Below are 20607 nucleotides of genomic sequence, written 5' to 3' on the forward strand. Positions count from 1 at the left end.
GGTTCCGGATAAGGGAATTCTGGATAAGGGAGGTTCAACCTGTACTTCAGTTGTACAGAACTTTGATCAGACCCCATTTGGAGTACTGCATCCAGTTTGGGGCACCGATCCTCAGGATGGATATATTGGCCTTGTAAAGGGTACAGTGCAGATTCCCCCAGAATTATACCAGGGCTTAACGGGTTAAATTATGAGGCCAGGTTGCATAACCTTGGCTTGTATTTCCTTGAGTTTAGAAGCTTGATGGGTAATCTAATTGACGTGCTTAAAATGATGAAAGAATTCAACAGTTTAGATGGAGAGAAACTATTCCCTCTGGTGGAGGGAATCCAGAACAAGAGAGCATAATCGTAAAGTTAGGGCTGGGCCAGTTAGGAGTGAAATCAGGCAGCAGTTTTTTTTCACACAAAAGGGTAGTGGAAATGTGGAACTCGCTCCCCCAAAAGGTTGTAAATGCTGGGTCAATTGAAATGTTCAAGACTGAGATCGATAGACTTTGGTTAGGTAAGGGTATCAAGGGTTATGGAACAAAGGCAGGTCCATGGAGATGAGGTGTACAGATCAGCCATTACCTAAAAAAAGAAAGACTTGGATTTATATAGCGCCTTTCACGATCACCGGACGTCTCAAAGCGCTTTACAGCCAATTAAGTACTTTTGGAGTGTAGTCACTGTTCTAATGTAGGAAATTTGACCTAATTGAATGGCTGAACAGGTTCGATGGGCTGAATAGCTTATCCTGTTCGTATGTTCCTATAGATTATTGTGTATGAGAAAGAAGCTGCGAACTTAGATCTTGGTCCCTGTGGTTTATGTTAAGCAGAACCTGATCTTATGCTTGGTGATGTACATTGTGGTAAATGGAACAGTGATATAGAGGGAGTGTTTGCTCTTCAGCCTGAGCTAAGTTGCAGCGGGCATCACAATATACTCTGCTAGTTCTTCATACCATCACTCGTCATTCTCTGTAAGGTGCCCTTCAGGGTGACATTCTCTTTGCTTAAGGTTCTGTTGACATCTCTCAGAAGTTCAATCTCCTGCTCCAACTTCGATAACTTGACAGAAAGTTCGGAGAGCTGGTCATTGCCCATCTCCTGCAATTGGACAAGAAATTTGATCATGACATGTTGTACAGAATGTATTATATTTGTTTTCCCACCTGTATTGAGTTTCCTGCAACGCACAAAGTAGGGTGTTACAAACATCGTCTGGTAAGGTGGCAATTCTTCTCATAATTTTAATAAAACATGCAACTTGTCAAAAATAAAGCACAGAGATCCAAACCATCTTGTTTTTTTGGGGGATGTTTGGCAACAACAGATCCATTTAATTGAATTGTACTAATTCACTAGAAAAGCATTTCTAAGCTGTACCATTATGTGTGGGCTGGCATTTAGGACCACCACCAAAGGCTAAAAAGTAGCTGCGTTGGTTCCAGGGTGGGCCCTTCTACCTAGCATCTACTGATTTTTATGGGAGAGCTCTACACTTCTACCACCCTTTGTGCGAAGTGTTTCCTAACTTCTCTCCTGAATGGCCTCGATCTGATTTTAAGTTTGTGTCCCCTTGTCCTAGACTTCCCCAACAGCGGAAAATGTTTCTCTCTACCCTATTAATTTCTTTCAAAATCCTAAAAATACCTCAATCAGATCACCCCTTAACCTTCTATATTCCAGGGGAACACAAGCCTAATTTATGTAATCTCCCCTCATAAAAAAATGGTAACATTCTGGTGAAACTGCGCTGCCCTCCTTCCAAGGCCAATATATCCTTTCTAAGATGCGATGCTCAGAACTATACACAGTACTCCAGATGTGGTCTAACCAGGGCTTTGTATAGCTGTAGCAAAACGTCCTCCCCTTTATATTCCAGCCCTCTAGTTATAAAGGCTAACATTCTATTAGAGTATTTAAGCTATCAATGTCTCTTTGTAACTTTATGTCCCCGTCTATACTACTTACTATGCCACCAATCTTTGAGTCATCGGCAAATTGGTATAAATGCAAATTGTGGCTTGGCTCAGTTTATATGTTACAAATTTACAACAACCCACTTCAAATGTGAATAGACCAGTTCAAAAACAAGTTGTGGCAGATCCTATTGCTTTAATGTCTCTCTTCCAAACGCACCCCTCCACAAGGAGACAGTAGGGAAAATGTCACTTATGAAGCTGACTGGAACTCATTTGCGACCTTTTGTTCACTAGTTACGCAGTCAGCTTCAGTCACTGTGGAGCTGTACCAGAGCACAGAAATCAAGGAATCATAGCATAGTTACAGCATAGAAGGAGGCTATTCGGCCCATCGAGTCTGCACTGGCTCTTTCGAAGGACAATGCAGTTAGTCCCATTCCTACCACTCTTTCAGCATATCTCTGCAATTTTTTTCTTCTTCAAGTATATATCCAATTCTCTTTTGAAAGCTACTATTGAATCTGTATCCACACCCTATCAAGCAGTGCATTTAAAATCCTAACCATGGTGAAATACAATTAGTACAAAAGCAAACTATAAGGATATTATACATTAGAGCGAAAAAGTGTACTTACCACACGACTGCTGCTGGGCAGTTGTGGACTCACATAGTCAATAACAATGCTGCCTTCGTCAGTGATTTCTATGTCACCTGAAGAGGAGGCCATCTCTGCACAACCCTCTTCGTAACATGAAAAAGAAACAAAATTCCAGAGGACAGAATACAATTACAATACTGGCACTCACTCTCATTTGCTGTTTACCAACATGGTGACCCCCACAGGACAGAATGATGAGTGCAGCTCCAACAACACTCAAGAACATAAGAATTAGGAGCAGAAGTAGGTCAGACAGCCCCTTGAGCATGTACCGCCATTCAATAAGATCTTGGCTAATCATCGTCCTCAACTCCACTTTTCCGCCCGATCTCCATTCCCCTGGATTCCCCTAGACTTCTAAAATCCATACCAAGCTCGATACCATCCAAGAAAAAGCAGCCCACTTGAGTGGCACCCCATCCACCATCTTAAACACTTACGCCCCTCCACTCCCGGCGCACTCTGTCTACAAGATGTTCTGTAGCAACTCGCCAAGGCTTCTTCGACAGCACCTCCCAAATCCACGACCTCTATCACCCAGAAGGACAACGGCATGGGAACAGCACCACCTCCACATTCCCCTCCAAACGTCATGGAAATATCTCACTGTTCCTTCATCATCGGTGAGTCAAAATCCTGGAACTCCCTCCCTAACAGCACTATGGGAGTACCATCACCTCAAGGACTGCAGCGATTCAAGGCGGCAGCTCATCACCACCTTCTTAAGGGCAATTAGGGTTGGGCAATTAATGCTGGCCTTTCCAGTGACGCTCACATCCCAGAACGAATAAAAAAAATAATTGGAGTTACAATAAAAGAAAAGCAAATCGCTATTTACTGCCGACTGCTTTTCGTGAATTAAATGGATTGGTCTCACAAGAACAAGGTTGTTACCAGTGTTGTTTAACTTTAGTGTCAGCTGTGGCTCAGTGGGTGGCACACTCACCTCTGAGTCAGAAGGTTGTGGATTCAAGTCCCACTCCAGAGACTTGAGCACAAAAATCTAGGCTGACACTCCAGTGCAATGCTGAGGGAGCACTGCACTGTCGGAGGTGCTGTCTTTCAAATGAGACGTTAAATCGAGGCCCTGTCTGCTCTCTCAGATGGACATAAAAGATCCCATAGCATTATTTCAAAAAAGAGCAGAGGGGAGTTCTCCCTGGTGTCCTGGCCAATATTTATCCCTCAATCAACACAGCAAAAACAGATTATCTGGTCATTATCACATTGCTGTTTGTGGGAGCTTGCTGTGTGCAAATTGGCTGCCACGTTTCCTACATTACAACAGTGACTACACTTCAAAAAGTACTTCATTGGCTGTAAGGTGCTTTGAGTCGTCCGTCGTGAAAGGTGCTCTACAAAGGCAAGTTGGGAGGTGGAGTGGGACATCGAGGAGGCCTATAAAAGGCCCAACAGTCGTTGGGAGGCTAGCAGTGAGTCGGGAGGCAGACCGGGACATCGAGGAGGCCAGCCAGTGCAGCTGCAGCAGGGCGAGAAGGCAAAAAAGAAGTAGAAAGAAATCGAAGGGTGACGTCACAGCCAAGGGGATTAGTGAGTAGTTTTTCTTTATCAGTAGGTAACATTTATCATTGTTGTTGCCAAATTAAGTTAATCTAGGGGTTAAGTATTGGCAGGAGAGCTCAGACACATGTCATGCTCCTCCTGTGCTATGTGGGAACTCAGGGACACTGCCAGTGTCCCCGATGACTACATGTGCAGGAAGTGTATCCTGCTGCAGCTCCTGACAGACCGCATTGCGGCACTGGAGCTGCGGGTGGATTCACTCTGCGATGCTGAGCAAGTTTAGAGAGTTGGTCATACCGCAGGTAAAGGTTACACAGACAAACAGGAAGAGCAGTGGAAGGAAGGTAATGCAGGGATCCCCTGCGGTCATCCCCCTCCGAAACAGATACATCGTTTTGGGTGCTGTTGGGGGGGATGACTCATCAGCGGAGGGCAGCAGCAGCCAAGTTCATGGCACCGTGAGTGGCTCTGCTGCACAGGAGGACAGAAAAAAGAGTGGGAGAGCTATAGTGGTAGGGAATTCTATTGTAAGGGGAATAGATAAACAATTCTGCGGCCACAATCGAGACTCCAGGATGTATGTTGCCTCCCTGGTGCAAGGGTCAAGGATGTCTCAGAGCAGCTGCAGGACATTTTAGAGGGGGAGGGTGAACAGCCAGTTGTCGTGGTGCATATATGTATCAACGATATCGGTAAAAAATGGGATGAGGTCCTATAAGCTGAATTTAAGGAGCTAGGAGTTAAATTAAAAAGTGGGACCTCAAAGGTAGTAATCTCAGGATTGTTACCAGTGCCACGTGCTAGTCAGAGCAGGAATCGCAGGATAGTTCAGATGAATACGTGGCTTGAAGTGTGGTGCAGAAGGGAGGGATTCAAATTCTTGGGACATTGGAACCAATTCTGGGTGAGGTGGGACCAGTACAAACCGGTCTGCACCTGGGCAGAACCGGAACCAATGTTCTAGGGGGAGTGTTTGCTAGTGCTGTTGGGGAGGAGTTAAACTAATATGGCAGGGAGATGGGAACTTATGCAGGGAGATAGAGGGAAGCAGAATGTGGGCAGAAGCAAAAGATAGAAAGAAGAAAAGTAAAAGTGGAGGGCAGAGAAACCCAAGGCAAAAATCAAAAAGGGCCGCATTACAGGAAAATTCTAAAGGGGCAAAGTGTCTTAAAAAGACAAGCCTGAAGACTCTATGACTCAATGCGAGGAGTATTCGTAATAAGGTGGACGAACTAACTGCACAGGCAGCAATTAATGAATATGATATAATTCACGGAGACATGGCTTCAGGTTGACCAAGGCTGGTAACTCAACATCCAGGGTATTCAATATTCAGGAAGGATAGACAGAAAGGAAAAGGAGGTGGAGTAGCGTTGCTGGTTAAAGAGGAAATTAACACAATAGTAAGGAAGGACATTAACTTGGATGATGTGGAATCTGTATGGGTGGAGCTACGGAATACCAAAGGGCAGAAAGTGGGAGTTGTGTACAGACCACCAAACAGTAGTAGTGAGGTTGGGGACAGCATCAAACAAGAAATTAGGGATGCGTGCAATAAAGGTACAGCAGTTATCATGGGCGACTTTAATCAACATATAGATTGGGCTAACCAAACTGGTAGCAATACGATGGAGGAGGATTTCCTGGAGTGTATTAGGGATGGTTTTCTAGACCAATATATCGAGGAACCAACTAGAAGGCTGGCCATCCTAGACAGGGTGATGTGTAATGAGAAAGGACTAATTAGCAATCTTGTTGTGCGAGGCCCCTTGGGGAAGAGTGACCATAATATGGTAGAATTCTTTATTAAGATGGAGAGTGATACAGTTAATTCAGAGACTAGAGTCCTGAACTTAAGGAAAGGTAACTTCGAAGGTATGAGACGTGAATTGGCTAGAATAGACTGGCAAATGATACTTAAAGGGTTAACGGCAGATAGGCAATGGCAAACATTTAAAGATCACCTGGATGAACTTCAACAATTGTACATCCCTGTCTGGAGTAAAAATAAAATGAGGAAGGTGGCTCAACCGTGGCTAACAAGGGAAATTAAGGATAGTGTTAAATGTAAGGAAGAGGCATATAAATTGGCCAGAAAAAGCACCTGAGGACTGGGAGAAATTTAGAATTCAGCAGAGGAGGACAAAGGGTTTAATTAGGAGGGGGGAAAGAGAGTATGAGAGTAAGCTTGCAGGGAACATAAAAACTGACTGCAAAAGCTTCTATAGATATGTGAAGAGAAAAAGATTAGTGAAGACTAATGTAGGTACCTTGCAGTCAGAATCAGGTGAATTTATAATGGGGAACAAAGAAATGGCAGACCAGCTCAACAAATACTTTGGTTCTGTCTTCACGAAGGAAGACACAAATAACTTTCCGGAAATACTAGGGAACCGAGGGTCTAATGAGGAGGAGGGAATGAAGGAAATCCTTATTAGGTGTGAAACTATGTTGGGGAAATTGATGAGATTGAAAGCCGATAAATCCCCAGCCTGATAGTCTGCATCCCAGAGAACTTAAGGAAGTGGCCCTAGAAATAGTGGATGCATTGGTGATCATTTTCCAACAGTCTATCGATACACCACTTTTTTAAAAAGAAGGGAGAGAAAACTGGTAATTATAGACCAGTTAGCCTGACATCAGTAGTGGGGAAAATGTTGGAATCAATTATTAAAGATGAAATAGCAGCGCATTTGGAAAGCAGTGACAGGATCGGTCCAAATCAGCATGGATTTATGAAAGGGTAATCATGCTTGACAAATCTTCTGGAATTTTTTGAGGATGTAACTGGTAGGGTGGGCAAGGGAGAACCAGTAGATGTGATGTATTTGGACTTTCAAAAGGCTTTTGACAAGGTCCCACACAAGAGATTGGTGTGCAAAATTAAAGCACGTGGTATTGGGGGTAATGCACTGGCGTGGATAGAGAACGGGTTGGCGGACAGGAAGCAGAGAGTCGGGATAAATGGGTCCTTTTCAGAATAGCAGGCAGTGACTCGTGGGGTGCCGCAGGGCTCAGTGCTGGGACCCCAGCTATTTACAATATACATTAATGATTTAGATGAAGGAATTGAGTGTAATATCTCCAAGTTTGCAGATGATACTAAGCTGGGTGGTGGTGTGAGAGGTGAGGAGGATGCTAAGAGGCTGCAGGGTGACTTGGACAGGTTAAGTGAGTGGGCAAATGAATGGCAGATGCAGTATAATGTGGATAAATGTGAGATTATCCACTTTGGGGGCAAAACGACGAAGGCATAATATTAGCTGAATGGCGGCAGATTAGGAAAAGGGGAGGTGCAACGAGACCTGGGTGTCATGGTATATCAGTTATTGAAAGTTGGCATGCAAGTACAGCAGGTGGTGAAGAAGGCAAATGGTATGTTGGCCTTCATAGCTAGGGGATTTGAGTATAGGAGCAGGGAGGTCTTACTGCAGTTGTACAGGGCCTTGGTGAAGCCTCATCTGGAATATTGTGTTCAGTTTTGGTCTCCTAATCTGAGGAAGGACGTTCTTGCTATTGAGAGAGTGCAGCGAAGGTTCATCAGTCTGATTCCCGGGATGGCAGGACTGACATATGAGGAGAGACTGGATCGACTGGGCCTGTATTCACTGGAATTTAGAAGGATGAGAGGGGATCTCACAGAAACATATAAAATTCTGACGGGACAGGTTAGATGCAGGAAGAATGTTCCCGATGTTGGGGAAGTCCAGAACCAGGGGACATAGTCTAAGGATAAGGGGTGGGCCATTTAGGACTGAGATGAGGAGGAACTTCTTCACTCAGAGAGTTGTTAACCTGTGGAATTCTCCACCACAGAAAGTTGTTGATGCCAGTTCATTGGATATATTCAAGGGGGAGTTTGATATGGCCCTTACGGCTAAAGGGATCAAGGGGTATGGAAAGAAAGCGGGAAAGGGATACTGAGGGAATGATCAGCCATGATCTTATTGAATGGTGGTGCAGGCTTGAAGGGCCGAATGGCCTACTCCTGCACCTATTTTCTATGTTTGTATGTTTCTTTTTTTCTTTATGTAGCCGTGTGTCTTGGAATTGCACTGTAAGAACTTAAAGAGGTTAAGACGTACATCAGACCCCGATTGCCCTTTTTTAGGACAGTACCGTGTGGAAAGTGCGCCGGCCCCGTTCCTAACCGAAGAGGAGCCCAAAGGGTAAGTTGTAATTTATTTTTAAAACAACCTGCCGCTGTCACACTGGGTTCACTCCTCCCCCGGACGACCTATCTTTATTGGGCCCAGCGGCAGGCCGAAGCCTACAGGTGCCGAGACACTCATTTTCCGCTCGGAGCCTGCTCACAAGGACTGGCCCTCAAAATTGAACCTGGCCTCCCGTCAGATGTGTCAGGTAACCGATGGGTGCACTCAGAGAGAAAATTGACCCCAATGTTTGAACCCAGCCCCCTCATGCCATCATTATAGGAAAAGTTCTACTGTTTTATTCTCCGAATAAATTTGCCCATCACTTTTGACATTTAATTTAATTGTCCATCTCTTTTTGGCACTCTCCGGGCAGGGGAGGAACCCACCAGTTGAAGAGGGTTGATAGGATATTGATGACCTCAATCATTTGCTTTTAGATTTCTGTCTAAGCAGGCACCTTAGTAGCTGGTTTTGGTTGAGTTTAGAAATTTGATGTGTGGCATATCACAGGCACAAATACACCTCCTTCTGCTCTGCAACACTGAAGCACTGTCTTGTAGTTAAGTTATCGTTTCAATTGCTGGAGAGACTGAGGAACACACATTATACAGAGGGGTTTAGTGGCTAATTAAGGCAGATTGATTTTTGCAGCAGCTTTATGGGCTGATTGATGTATCGGTGGTTGTTGAGTGAGTTCAGCGGCAGAGAACGCACTGCGGATTCCAACTGGCCAGTCAGTTACAGTGACCATTTGGTCTGGGCCCTGTGTAGAAAGGAGATGATTCTAACTTTGGGTGGGCAGGAAGGGAAGGGAAACAGCAAAAAAAAAACTTGCATTTATATAGTGCCTTTCACGACCAGCGGACGTCTCAAAGCTCTTTATAAAGTACTTTTGGAGTTTAGTCACTGTTGTGATGTAGAAATCGTGGCAGCCAATTTGCGCACAGTAAGCTCCCACAAACAGTAATATGATAATGACCAGATAACTTGTTTCTGTTACATTGATTGAAGGGATAAATATTGGCGAGGACACCAGGGATAACTTCCCTGCTTTTCTTCGAAATAGTGCCATGGGATCTTTTGCGTCCACCCGAGAGAGCAGATGGGACCTCTGTTCAACTTCTCATCCGAAAGAGGGCACCTCTGACAGTGCAGCACTCCCTTAGCATTGCATTGGAGTGTCAGCCTAGATTTATGTGCTCAAGTTCCTGGAATGGGACTTGAACCCACAACCTTCTGACTCAGAGGTTCAGAGACAGTACTATGATGTGACTTTGACTATGAATACCTTTTTAGCAAGATGCAAATAAGTGGGATATCTGTTTGACTGGAGCTACCCATCCTTAGGAATCGATTTCCCTTCAACATACATTGCAACAAAGAATGTTATTACTTTTGTACGATTCATTGCTCTTGACCCAAAGGCATAGAATACAAGAGCAAAGGGGTTATGCTTGAACTGTATAGAACACTAGTTAGGCCACAGATAGAGTACTGCATACAGTTCTGGTCACCACATTACAGAAAAGATGTGATTGCACCAGTGATATATCCTTACTAAACAGTATAAATGCACACGAGGCCCATACTAGAGAGAAGGTCACTCTGTGATCACTTACCTTTATTCCAGCACTGAAGTGATGAAGGTGGGTGGAGCTTCCCCTTTTATACCTGAAAGTCCAGGTTAGGAGTGTCTCTCACAAGTTCACCACCTAGTGGTCAGTGTTCTCACGGTGTACAACTTAGGTCAGTTTATACGTAGATTACAATGATAGTTGAATACATGACATCACCTCCCCTCCAAAGTCTTATTGGGATCACAGGTTAAGTCTCTCTAGTGGTTTACGCTCCCTTGTAGAGCGCCTGAGTTGGGGCTCCGGTTGTTGGGCGCTGACCTGAGTGTCTGCTGTTTGCGGTGCCTCAGGTCTGTCCGGACTGCCCACAGTGACTTGGTTCTGGTGTTTGGTCACCTGTGGTGGAGTGAACTCTACATCGTGCTCTTCCTCTGCTTCTTCTGAACCTCCTTTTTGTTTGATCCACGTGTTTGCGGCAGATTTGTCCATTGGTGAGTTTAACTACCAGAATCCTATTCCCCTCTTTGGCAATCACAGTGCCTGCGAGCCATTTGGGCTCTGCAACGTAGTTGAGGACAAAGACAGGGTCATTGACATCAATACATCGCGCCCTTGCATTCCCGTCATGGTAGTCACATTGTGACCTGCGCCTGCTCTCAACAATTTCTTTCATGGTGGGGTGTATAAGGGATAACCTGATTTTGAGCGTCCTTTTCATTAGCAGCTCTGCGGGTGGAACCCCTGTGAGTGAGTGTGGTCGGGGTCTATTGGCCAACAGGAGGAACCCCCTTGGATTCTGAGCATCCCCTGTTTGATTATCTACACTGCTCGTTTCGCCTGACCGTTTGAGACTGGCTTGAACGGTGCCGTTCTGACATGGTTGATACTATTTCCTGCCATGAAGTCCTGGAACTCAATGCTTGTAAAGCACGGGCCATTGTCACTGACCAAGACGTCCGGTAGACCATGGGCGGCGAACATTGCCCATAGACTTTCTACTGTTGCAGATGATGTGCTTGAATTGAGGATGTCACACTCGATCCATTTGGAGTAGGCATCTACTACAACCAAAAACATTTTCCCATGAAAGGACCTGCGTAGTCCACATGGATGCATGACCATGGCTTGGCGGGCCAGGACCAGAGGCTAAGGGGGGCTTCCCTGGGCGCATTCTCCAGCTGGGCACACACGTTGCACCTGCGAGCATAAATTTCCAGGTATGCATCTAACCCTGGCCACCAAACGTGTGAACTGGCAATTGCCTTCATCATGACAATGCCCGGGTGCTCATTGTGGAGTTCTCGGATGAACGCCTCTCTGCCCATCTGGGGCATGACTACTCGGTTTCCCCACAGTAGGCAATCGGCCTGAATCGAGAGTTCATCCTTGCGCCAGTGAAATGGTTTAAATTCCTCAGGGCATGCCCCGTACGTGGCTGTCCAGTCCCCATTTCTTCTCTATTTGTCCAGACTTTGATCTGACGGGCTGTCACGGGTGAGCCTTCGCTTTCAACAGCCATGACCATCTCAGCAGCATGCTCGGCTGCCCCCTCGGTGGTGGCTAGTGGGAGCCTGCTGAGTGCATCGGTGCAGTTTTCAGCGCCCGATCTATGCCGAATTGTATAGTCATAGGCGGTTAACGTGAATGCCCACCTCTGTATACGGGCCGACGCATTTGCATTTATGGCCTTGTTGTCAGCCAAAAGGGACGTTAGGGGTTTGTGATCTGTCTCCAGCTCAAATTTCCTGCCAAACAGGTACTGGTGCATTTTTTTTTACTGCATATACACATGCAAGCACTTCATTTTCTAACATCCCGTAGCCCCTTTCTGCCTGGGACAGACTTCTGGAGGCATAAGCTACCGGCTGTAACTGACCCTTGGCATTAACATGCTGCAACACACACCCGACCCCATAGGACGTCGCATTGCACGTTAAAACAAGTTTCTTACATGGGTCACATAGCGTTAACAGATTGTTGGAGCATAACAAATTGCATGCTCTATCAAAAGCCCTTTCCTGGCTGTCCCCCCAGACCCATTCGCGACCTTTGCGTAGGAGCACGTGTAGCGGCTCTAACAGCGTGCTCAATTTGGGAAGAAAGTTACCAAAATAGTTCAGGAGCCCCAGGAACGAACATAGCTCCGTCGTGTTATGGGGTCTGGGTGCTCTGTGGATCGCTTCCGTTTTGGACGCAGTAGGTCTGATCCCGTCTGCTGCTACCCTCATCCCCAGGAATTCAATCTCTGGAGCTAGGAAGACGCACTTTGCCTTTTTCAGTCACAGACCTACCCGGTCCAGTCTGCGTAGCACCTCCTCCAGGTTGTGGAGGTGTTCTTCAGTATCGCAACCTGTGATGAGGATGTCGTCTTGAAAAACCACCGTCCTTGAAATCGACTTGAGGAGACTTTCCATGTTTCATGAAAGATCGAGGCGGCTGAGTGAATTCCGAATGGACATCTGTTGTAGTCAAACAACCCCTTGTGTGTCGTGATGGTGGTCAGCTTCTTCGACTCACTCGCCAGCTCCTGGGTCATGTAAGCTGAGGTCAGGTCCAATTTTGAAAAATGTTTGCCACCGGATAGCGTCGCAAAGGGGTCCTCTGCTCTCGGTAGCGGGTACTGGTCTTGGAGTGATACCCAATTGATGGTGGCCTTGTAATCGCCACATATCCTGACTGACCCGTCCGCCTTGAGCACCGGCACAATCGGGCTCGCCCAGTCACTGAATTCGACTGGCGAGATGATGCCTTCCCTCAGCAGCCGGTCCAATTCGCCTTCTATCTTTTCCCGCATTACGTAGGGCACCGCTCTGGCCTTGTGGTGTACTGGCCTGGCGTCCGGGGTTATGTGAATCACGACCTTGGTCCCCATGAAAGTGCCGATGCCGGGTTGAACTAGTGAGTCAAATTTGTCCAGAACCTGTGAGCACGATATTCGCTTCACAGAAGAAATTGCATTGACATCGCCCCATTTCCAGTTCATGACAGCAAGCCAACTCATCCCCAGTAGTGCGGGACCGACCCCTGGGACAACCCAGAGTGGCAACCTGTTCTCCAAATCTTTGTTGATCATGGCTACTGTGGCGCTGCCTCGCACCGGAATGATCTCCTTTGTATATGTCCGTAGCCGTGCATCAATCGGCAATAATTTTGGGCTCCTGGCCTTGGACACCCACAACTTGTCGAACTGTTTGATACTCATCAGGGACTGGCTGGCCCCTGTGTCTAGCTCCATTGATGCTGGGATGCCATTGAGGAGCACTTTCATCATTATCGGTGGCGTCCTGGTGTATGAACTGTATATGTGCTCCACATGAACTTGCTGAACTTTAGCTTCCAGCGATTTCCCCCAGTGTCCATTTGGCCTCGTAGGGCTTACATCGGGCCCGTCCTCCTCGTACATCAACCTGGCTGCAGGCTTCCTGCACATACGCGCCAAGTGACCGCTGGCATTGCAGTTTCTGCAGGTATATTGCTGATACCTACAAGCTCTGGCTGTGTGTTTACCTCCACAATTCCAACATGAGCCGTTGTTGGAAACAAAAGGTCCATTACCAGTCGATCGTCTCTGACTGTCTCTGTAACTGTCCATAAGCGCACCATTGACAGGCGTTGATGGCCCCATTACTGGCCGCATTGTCCCTTGTGATGGCATGAATCGCCGTTCAGCTAGCCATTGTCTCTGTTGAATTTCCCCTTTGGGTTCGACTACATGTTCGGGCATGTCCGATTGCCCCTGTCTGCCTGGAGAACTGTGTGCTGCGTTAACAATGTTGACTCCCTGTCCATTTGCTGCATTTAAACCAAGGTTTTTGTCAAACATCATTCTGGTCTCTTCCTCCCCTGAGATAAATGTCTGGGCCATCAAAGCCGCCGTTTCCAGGGTCAAGTCTTTGGTCTCAGTCAGTTTCCTGAAAACCCCAGCATGCCCGATGCCCTCAATAAAAAAGTCTTGCATGCATCTGGGAACTTACATAGGCTCGCCAGTCGCCGGAGGTCTGCCATGAAGTCTGGAATGCTTTGCCCTTCTCGCCGCCGGTGCATGTAAAACTGGTGTCTCGCCATGTGCATGCTGCTTACCGGTTTAAAGTGTTCCCCAATCAACTTACTGAGCTCTTCAAAAATCTTGACCGCTGGCTTCTCTGGCGCTAGAAGGTCCTTCATCAGGGAGTACGTCCTGGATCCACAAACCGTCAGGAGATGAGCCCTGCGTTTTCCGGCCGAATCCTGTCCCAGCCATTCCTTAGTGACGAAACTTTGCTGTCGTCTCTCAATAAAATCGTCCCAATCATCACCAACACAGTACTTCTCATCTGTGCTGCTAGTGACCATGCTCGCGTGGTTTAAATCCCAGTTTCTCGTCGCTAATGGTATATCCTTACTATTCAATACAAATGCACACGAGGCCCATACTAGAGAGAAGGTCACTCTGTGATCAGTAACCTTTATTAGGCAGCACTGAAGCGATGAAGGTGGGTGGAGCTTCCCCTTTTATATCTGAAAGTCCAGGTTAGGAGTGTCTCCCACAAGTTCACCACCTAGTGGTCAGTGTTCTCACGGTGTACGACTTGGGTCAGTTTATAGATGGATTACAATGACAGTTGAATACATGACAACTAGAGTGGATACAGAGGAGATTAACGAGGATGTTGCCAGGACTGGAGCATTTTAGCTATGAGGAAAGATTGGATAGGCTGGGGTTGTTTTTCTTGGAATAGGGGAGGCTGAGGGGAGACTTAATTGAGCTGTATAAAATTGAGGGGCCTGGATAGAGTGGATAGGAAGGACCTACTTCCCTTTGCAGAAGGGTCAACAACCAGTAGGCATAGATTTATAGTAATTGGTAGAAGGATTAGAGGAGATTTGAGGGGGCATTTTTTCACCCAGAGGGTGGTGGGGGTCTGGAACTCACTGCCTGAAGGGGTGGTAGAGGCAGAAACCCTCATCGCATTTAAAGGGTACTTGGATGTGCACCTGAGGTGCTGTAACCTGCAGAGCTACGGACCAAGAGCTGGAAAGTGGGATTAGGCTGGGTAGCTCTTTTTCGGCCTGCACAGACATGACGGGCCAAATGGCCTTTTTCTGTGCCATAACTTTCCATGATTCTATAAGAAACAGCATTCTGAAGCGGGAGGTTTCCAACTTTAACTCATTCTTTTCCAGGACATCAAACTTTTTATTACCTTGTAGACCCCACAGATCCAGAACCAGGGCGTGGTTTTGTAGATAGTTCAGTAACTCCTGTGACACACTTTTGACAGTGAACTGCAATACTTGATCTATTCTTGCATTTACAGTGTTCCAGACTGGTTGCGTGTGGAAAGGGTACGGATGGTTCAATACACGATACCTGGAGGGATTAGCACGCAGTTAGTACTTTTCATTCCCCTGGGTTACAAGGGCTTCAGGTCTATTTTTCTTCCTTTTTAAATTCCCTTTATTCTCCTCATCTGGAATTGAGACTTTTGTTTTTTCTCCCCCATCAAAATCTTTCAGAATTAAAAAAAAATACTATTACATAGTATTTACAGCACAGAAACAGCCCATTCAGCCCAAGAGGACCATGTCGGTGTTTATGCTCCACACGAGCCTTCTCCTAGCCCTCTTCATTTAACCCCATCAACATATCCTTCTATCCTTTCCCCCTCATGTGTTTGTTAAGATTCCCCTGACCGATTTTTCCCATTTTATCCCAAAGCTGTGGACTCTTGCTGGGGTGCCAGTAATCCTGCAGTAGCTCACTAGACTGCACAGTAGCTACTGTTCATGTATGAGCCTTTGCAGTGAGTGTCAGACTATTCCACCATGCAGGGCATCACAGTCGCATCTCATTCTGCCCACATTTGATGTCCCACATGTGTACTTTCCAGCAAGGGATCAATGGAGAGCAATCAGGAGTGGAAACCCGAGCTGATTATTTTCCCTCTTGGCCTTGGGCACGGGGGCCAACTGTACAGCTCCCACTGGCTCGTTGTCTGAGTTAAACGAATGCATCCGAGATCAGTGATTAAATATGGGATCTCCCTATCAGAAACTATAAGTGATGGAAATCTGAAACATAAATAGAAAATGCCGGTCGATCTGCAGCTAAAAGGAAAGACAGTTTGTTTCGGGTGAGACCCATCATCGGAATACGGGATCTTCCAGGCCAGAGAGCAGGCACTTCCTCAATGGAAGGAGGGAGAATGGGAGGAAAGGCACCCAGATCACTTTCTTCCTATACCCCGTAAGCCAGTGAACCCCTATGTCCTGCCTACATTCTTGGCTGAGATATAGCTTAGGATTTAGAGCCAGAGGGATACAACATGTCTCAGGAAGTCATAATCCTCTTGTACAAGCCACTGATGCAACCCCATCAGGAGGGGAGCATTTTGTACAGTTTTGGTCACAATACCCCAGTGGGGACCTCCTGACATCAGAGAGGGTGCAGTGAAGAATAACTAAAATTATAACTTGGATTGGGAATCTGAGCGAGAAGGACAGACTAACACAATTGTGAATGTTTACATTGGCAAAAGGCAGCTCTGGGGTGAACTTGTTTACGTTGCAAGGGGGCCTAGAAAAAACTGAAACCTAATAAATTATTTGACATAATCACAAACTCTATCACAAAATGGAATGGACTCAAGTGCAGAAGTGCAGAAGTGAACATGCAGGTTGTATTTAACCAGTTAACACAGAAGATGGGGAAGCTATGGACCAAAGGTGTGGACCAATGTTAACCAAAGCTATTAAGGGATATGGACCAAAGGAGTTAAGATCGCAGGTTAGCCATGATCTCATTGAATGGCGGCAGAGGCTCGAGGGGCTGAATGGCCTACTCCTGTTCCTATGTTCCTATGACCAGATTGCCCAGGAATGTGGTGGAGGTTGATATCATCAGCAAATTCAAGAGGGAACTGGATAGATTATTTATCAGAGAAAGGGATCAGTGATTTTAGAAGTACAAAGTGTATGATCAGTTTCAGACTTCGGGACCAACCAGCAGGATGACAATGGTCTATCGCAGTCCTGTCCATTCCTGCGTTCCTATGGTTGGTTCAGGGAGGTCGGATAGAGTGATTAATACCCATTAACCAAGCAATCAGAATGTTTAAAATCCATAATAAAGGATATACTCACCAAATCTGAATTCCTCTCTTGCTGTTTTGTTTCAGCCACTTGATTCCCAGGCACTGAATGATCTGAACTTGAAAATCTAGCCTCTGGTCCAATAACTCTGTGGGATCAATGAGGATCTCATCTTCGCCCAGCGGTCTAGAGAAAAAGTACAAACTTATACTCTGAAAATGCACCGTTATACGACAGGTAACAGTTAGAGATTGATATCTGCTCACAGCAAGACCAGAGTTATACTACTGGTTTCACAATGTGCTCTAGCCAGACAAAGTGAAGCTCTACGCTTAACATTGGCATCCAAGTACTGATTAAATTGTAATATAAAAAAGCTATTGGGATCATAAACTCATCCTTAACACTTAAAAGATTCAAAAATAAGTTTTGGGACCGTTAAGGAATTTAAAAAAAGAATTGCTCTGGCCTGGTTGTAGTTATACTGTTCGCAGCGTGGCCCTGAACCAGAGTGAGGCTAACTCCTCAAGGTGATCTTACACCATTGGCTTAAATTCAATTCAAGCGACTTCATATTTGACTTATATTATGCATTTCACATCACTACAAAGCTCAGACCACTTTGCATCAATACAAAATGTGTTGTGTAGCTGGCATATAAAGGAGTTTTCCACGAACATGCCTCTGGGTCATTTCTGTTTGGTCCAATATGATCTACGCCTGCAGAGATTTGTTGGGGCATGGAATGCTTTGCCACAGGGAGTGGCTGAGGCAGAGACCATTGCTTCTTTCACAGGAAAATTGGATAAATATTTGAAGTAGAGAAAATGCAGGGCTTATGGGGAGCGTGCGGGGCAGTGGGATTAATTTTGAATTGCTCTACAACAGAACCAGCACAGATACGATGGGCCGAATGGCCTCCTTTTGTGCTATAACTCTCTGTGGTGTATATTTACTGTAGTATATTTATTTTATTGTTGGCTGTCTTATAGCCTTTCACTTCAGCCTCTTGGCTATTGCCTTCCAGACACAATCAAAGTGGACGTGCAAATTATCAGTGTCTTTTGCAATATATTTTGGTTCCAGATGATATTTTAAAAAGAAAAAAAACAAACTAAAGGTCCATTCTGAAACTTACTGTCCAGTTGTGGTGCACGGCACCAAGTTCATCTGTAAAATGGCCTCTTCTATGCCCTGGGAATTGTGAAACTCCACATGTTCCTCCAGTGCAATACAGTAGTTCAGAGACTGAAGCCAGACATATGCAGTACCTAAATGTACTGCCTCAATAGGGTCCCAGAACGGATCACTCTCTCTGTCCACAGAAATGTTCTCCCCATCGACAAAATGCTGATACATGTCCTCCATGATGAACTTCCTGTTCACAAACTTAGCCCTTGACCAGACCCACACCTGTTATAATAGAGAACCACTTGGATAAGTCCTGCTAATTCTCTGCTCAAGAACACGAGAGAGAGAGAGAGCATGCTGCAATTTTCAGTGAGCGTTTTACAGTAACAAGTCTGTTCAGTTCAAATCTGGGTAACTGCATCACCAGATATGATGCATATGAGGCTGTACTTTGTAGGGAGTGAGAACTTGCTTAAAGGAGTGGTCGCTGATGCTGACTCAGGGAGATAGTTGGTGCAGTCCAAGAATCCCTTATCTTATGATGGTGTACGTAATCTGCCCGCAGGTTTCTGTCAATGCTTCTCTTACCCGGTTACTAGGAGATCCATAAAAGTATCTCAGTGAAGATTTGCACGTGACGTTTGCTCCCTAGTGACGGTTTCAGTCCAAATTTTACCCCCGATTAGTGTCAAATAGAGGCATTTTTGTGCAGTATACTAGGAACATTTCAAACTAGAATCATCGAACTCAATTTTCCCCAGTTACCTCCGCTGATTTTTTTGGCGTGCGCCGTTTTTTTTGGGCGTAAATTAAAATATCCAAGTTTCCCCAAAGTTTCTGCACCAGCGTAACTCAGTTAGTTACGATTTTTTTAGGTTAGTATTTTTTTTGCGTCATGGGGGCGTAACCTGATGTCCAAGCCAGTTTTACACATTTATGCAAGTTTGGCAAACTTACATTTTTCCTAGGACGGCGTATGTGAGCACTCCCAAAAAACCTTCCGGGCACTTAAGAAAAACCAGCGCACATTAAACAATCGGCGCAGAAAGACGCCATTGTTCTTGGGCGAAGTTTTGGAGGGAGTCAAGAAGGCAAAGAATATGCATCATGAAGCCTAATTTTTTTTCAAAGTCAAAAGGGAGAAAATAGAAGTCTACTACAATTCTTTTCATTTTTGATTTTTTTTCCAAAGTACCATGCCACCACCGAACATCTCCTCACCGGGCTCGAGGGGCGGAGCATCGGCTGTCAGAATCGCTCCCTCGCCCGGACACAGGGGCTCGGGGCTCGGCTTCAAAAGAAGCCCGGGGAGGGGTGGTGGGGTGGGTTGGAAGCCGAGCTGAAGGGAGGAGAACCCTTAGGGCTATACAGCAGCTTCAAAAGAAGCCCGGGGAGGTCGGGTGGGCGCCGAGCCCTTGTCTGGGCGAGGGAGTGATTCTGACGGCCAACCCTTGAGCCTGGTGAGACGTTCGGTGCTAGGGTGGTACTTTGAAAAAAATCAAAAATTAAAGAATTGCATCAGACTTTGTTTCTTTAATGAATGCCTAGCTTCCGATTCTAAGCAAGCCTATTGGGCATGCGTAGATCAGGGTGTGGTCCATACTAGGGAGTCGACCTTGGGGCGAGAGAGAGGAAAGAAGGTGTGAGTGCTTTCTTTTCTCCTGCTGTTTTGAGCTTCTTACAAAGCTACAATTAAATTAAGGGGGCAATAGTGACAACAACATACCTTGTGCAAGCCTTCTGCAGGATTGTACTGTGGAGGAGAAGAATTATTAGACATCATCACAGGAGGAACCTCAGAGCACGTAGGATGATGGGCAGGAGGCCTTACCCACATCGAGACAGGCGTTCATACCTGCTCCTGAGTGATGCAGACTGTGTGAGAAGGCTGTGTTTCCGCAAAGAAGTTGTAACCGAGATCTGTGAGTTAGTAAAAGCAGACCTGCACCCTAGAAGCATAAGGAGGACTACTTTGTCAGTTGAAGTGAAGGTTACAGCTGCACTTTCATTCTATGCACCTGGATCTATCCAGGCCACAACTGGGGATGTGTGTGTCATTTCTCAACATGCAACACATACCTGCATTCGACAGGTGACTGCTGCACTATATGCCTGGAGGGATGTACAGAAATAACAATTTTGGTCACTGGGACTTCAGTCAATCTAATTGAGTATCCCTGAGTTGTAGTATTTCACTAAAGCTAAGAAGGGATATGTAGCAAGACTGTCAGTTAACAAAGCAAAAAGTTTTTATAAACACATAGAAAGGAACACAATAGTAAAAGGGAGGGCGAGGGGAACTGCCCAGGCAATGCGTGACAGGGCTGTGGGCTTCTCCAGGATTTCTGGTACAGGGCTGCATCGATTGTACCCATATTGCCTTACGAGTACCTTAGGATTCCAAGATGCACAGGAACAAAAAAGGCTTCCACTCTGTGACGACATGCATCATAGCATGGCAGTTGATGCGAGATACCCTGGAAGCACCCATGATGCGTTCATCCTACATGAGAGGGCTATATCTGCCATGTTTCAGCAGCAGCCAGAAGGGCAGAGCTGGTTTCTGGGAGACAACGGGTA

At 45.9% G+C, this 20607-nt stretch overlaps 1 protein-coding gene across 1 annotated transcript in view; it reads right to left on the reverse strand.

Moving 5' to 3' along the window:
• The window catches only part of kif28 (kinesin family member 28), a 79090-nt gene that overhangs the window by 3774 nt on the left and 54709 nt on the right, over positions 1 to 20607 (reverse strand). The window contains exons 17-21 of the mRNA XM_070890946.1: positions 18035 to 18309; positions 16948 to 17082; positions 15009 to 15175; positions 2547 to 2653; positions 949 to 1093 (exon numbers count right to left, since the gene is read on the reverse strand). Of these exons, the coding sequence (XP_070747047.1) occupies positions 949 to 1093; positions 2547 to 2653; positions 15009 to 15175; positions 16948 to 17082; positions 18035 to 18309 (829 nt within the window). The remainder of the gene's footprint in view (positions 1 to 948; positions 1094 to 2546; positions 2654 to 15008; positions 15176 to 16947; positions 17083 to 18034; positions 18310 to 20607) is intronic.

The sequence above is a fragment of the Pristiophorus japonicus genome, chromosome 9, assembly GCF_044704955.1.
Source record: "Pristiophorus japonicus isolate sPriJap1 chromosome 9, sPriJap1.hap1, whole genome shotgun sequence".
Classification (NCBI taxonomy): domain Eukaryota; kingdom Metazoa; phylum Chordata; class Chondrichthyes; family Pristiophoridae; genus Pristiophorus; species Pristiophorus japonicus.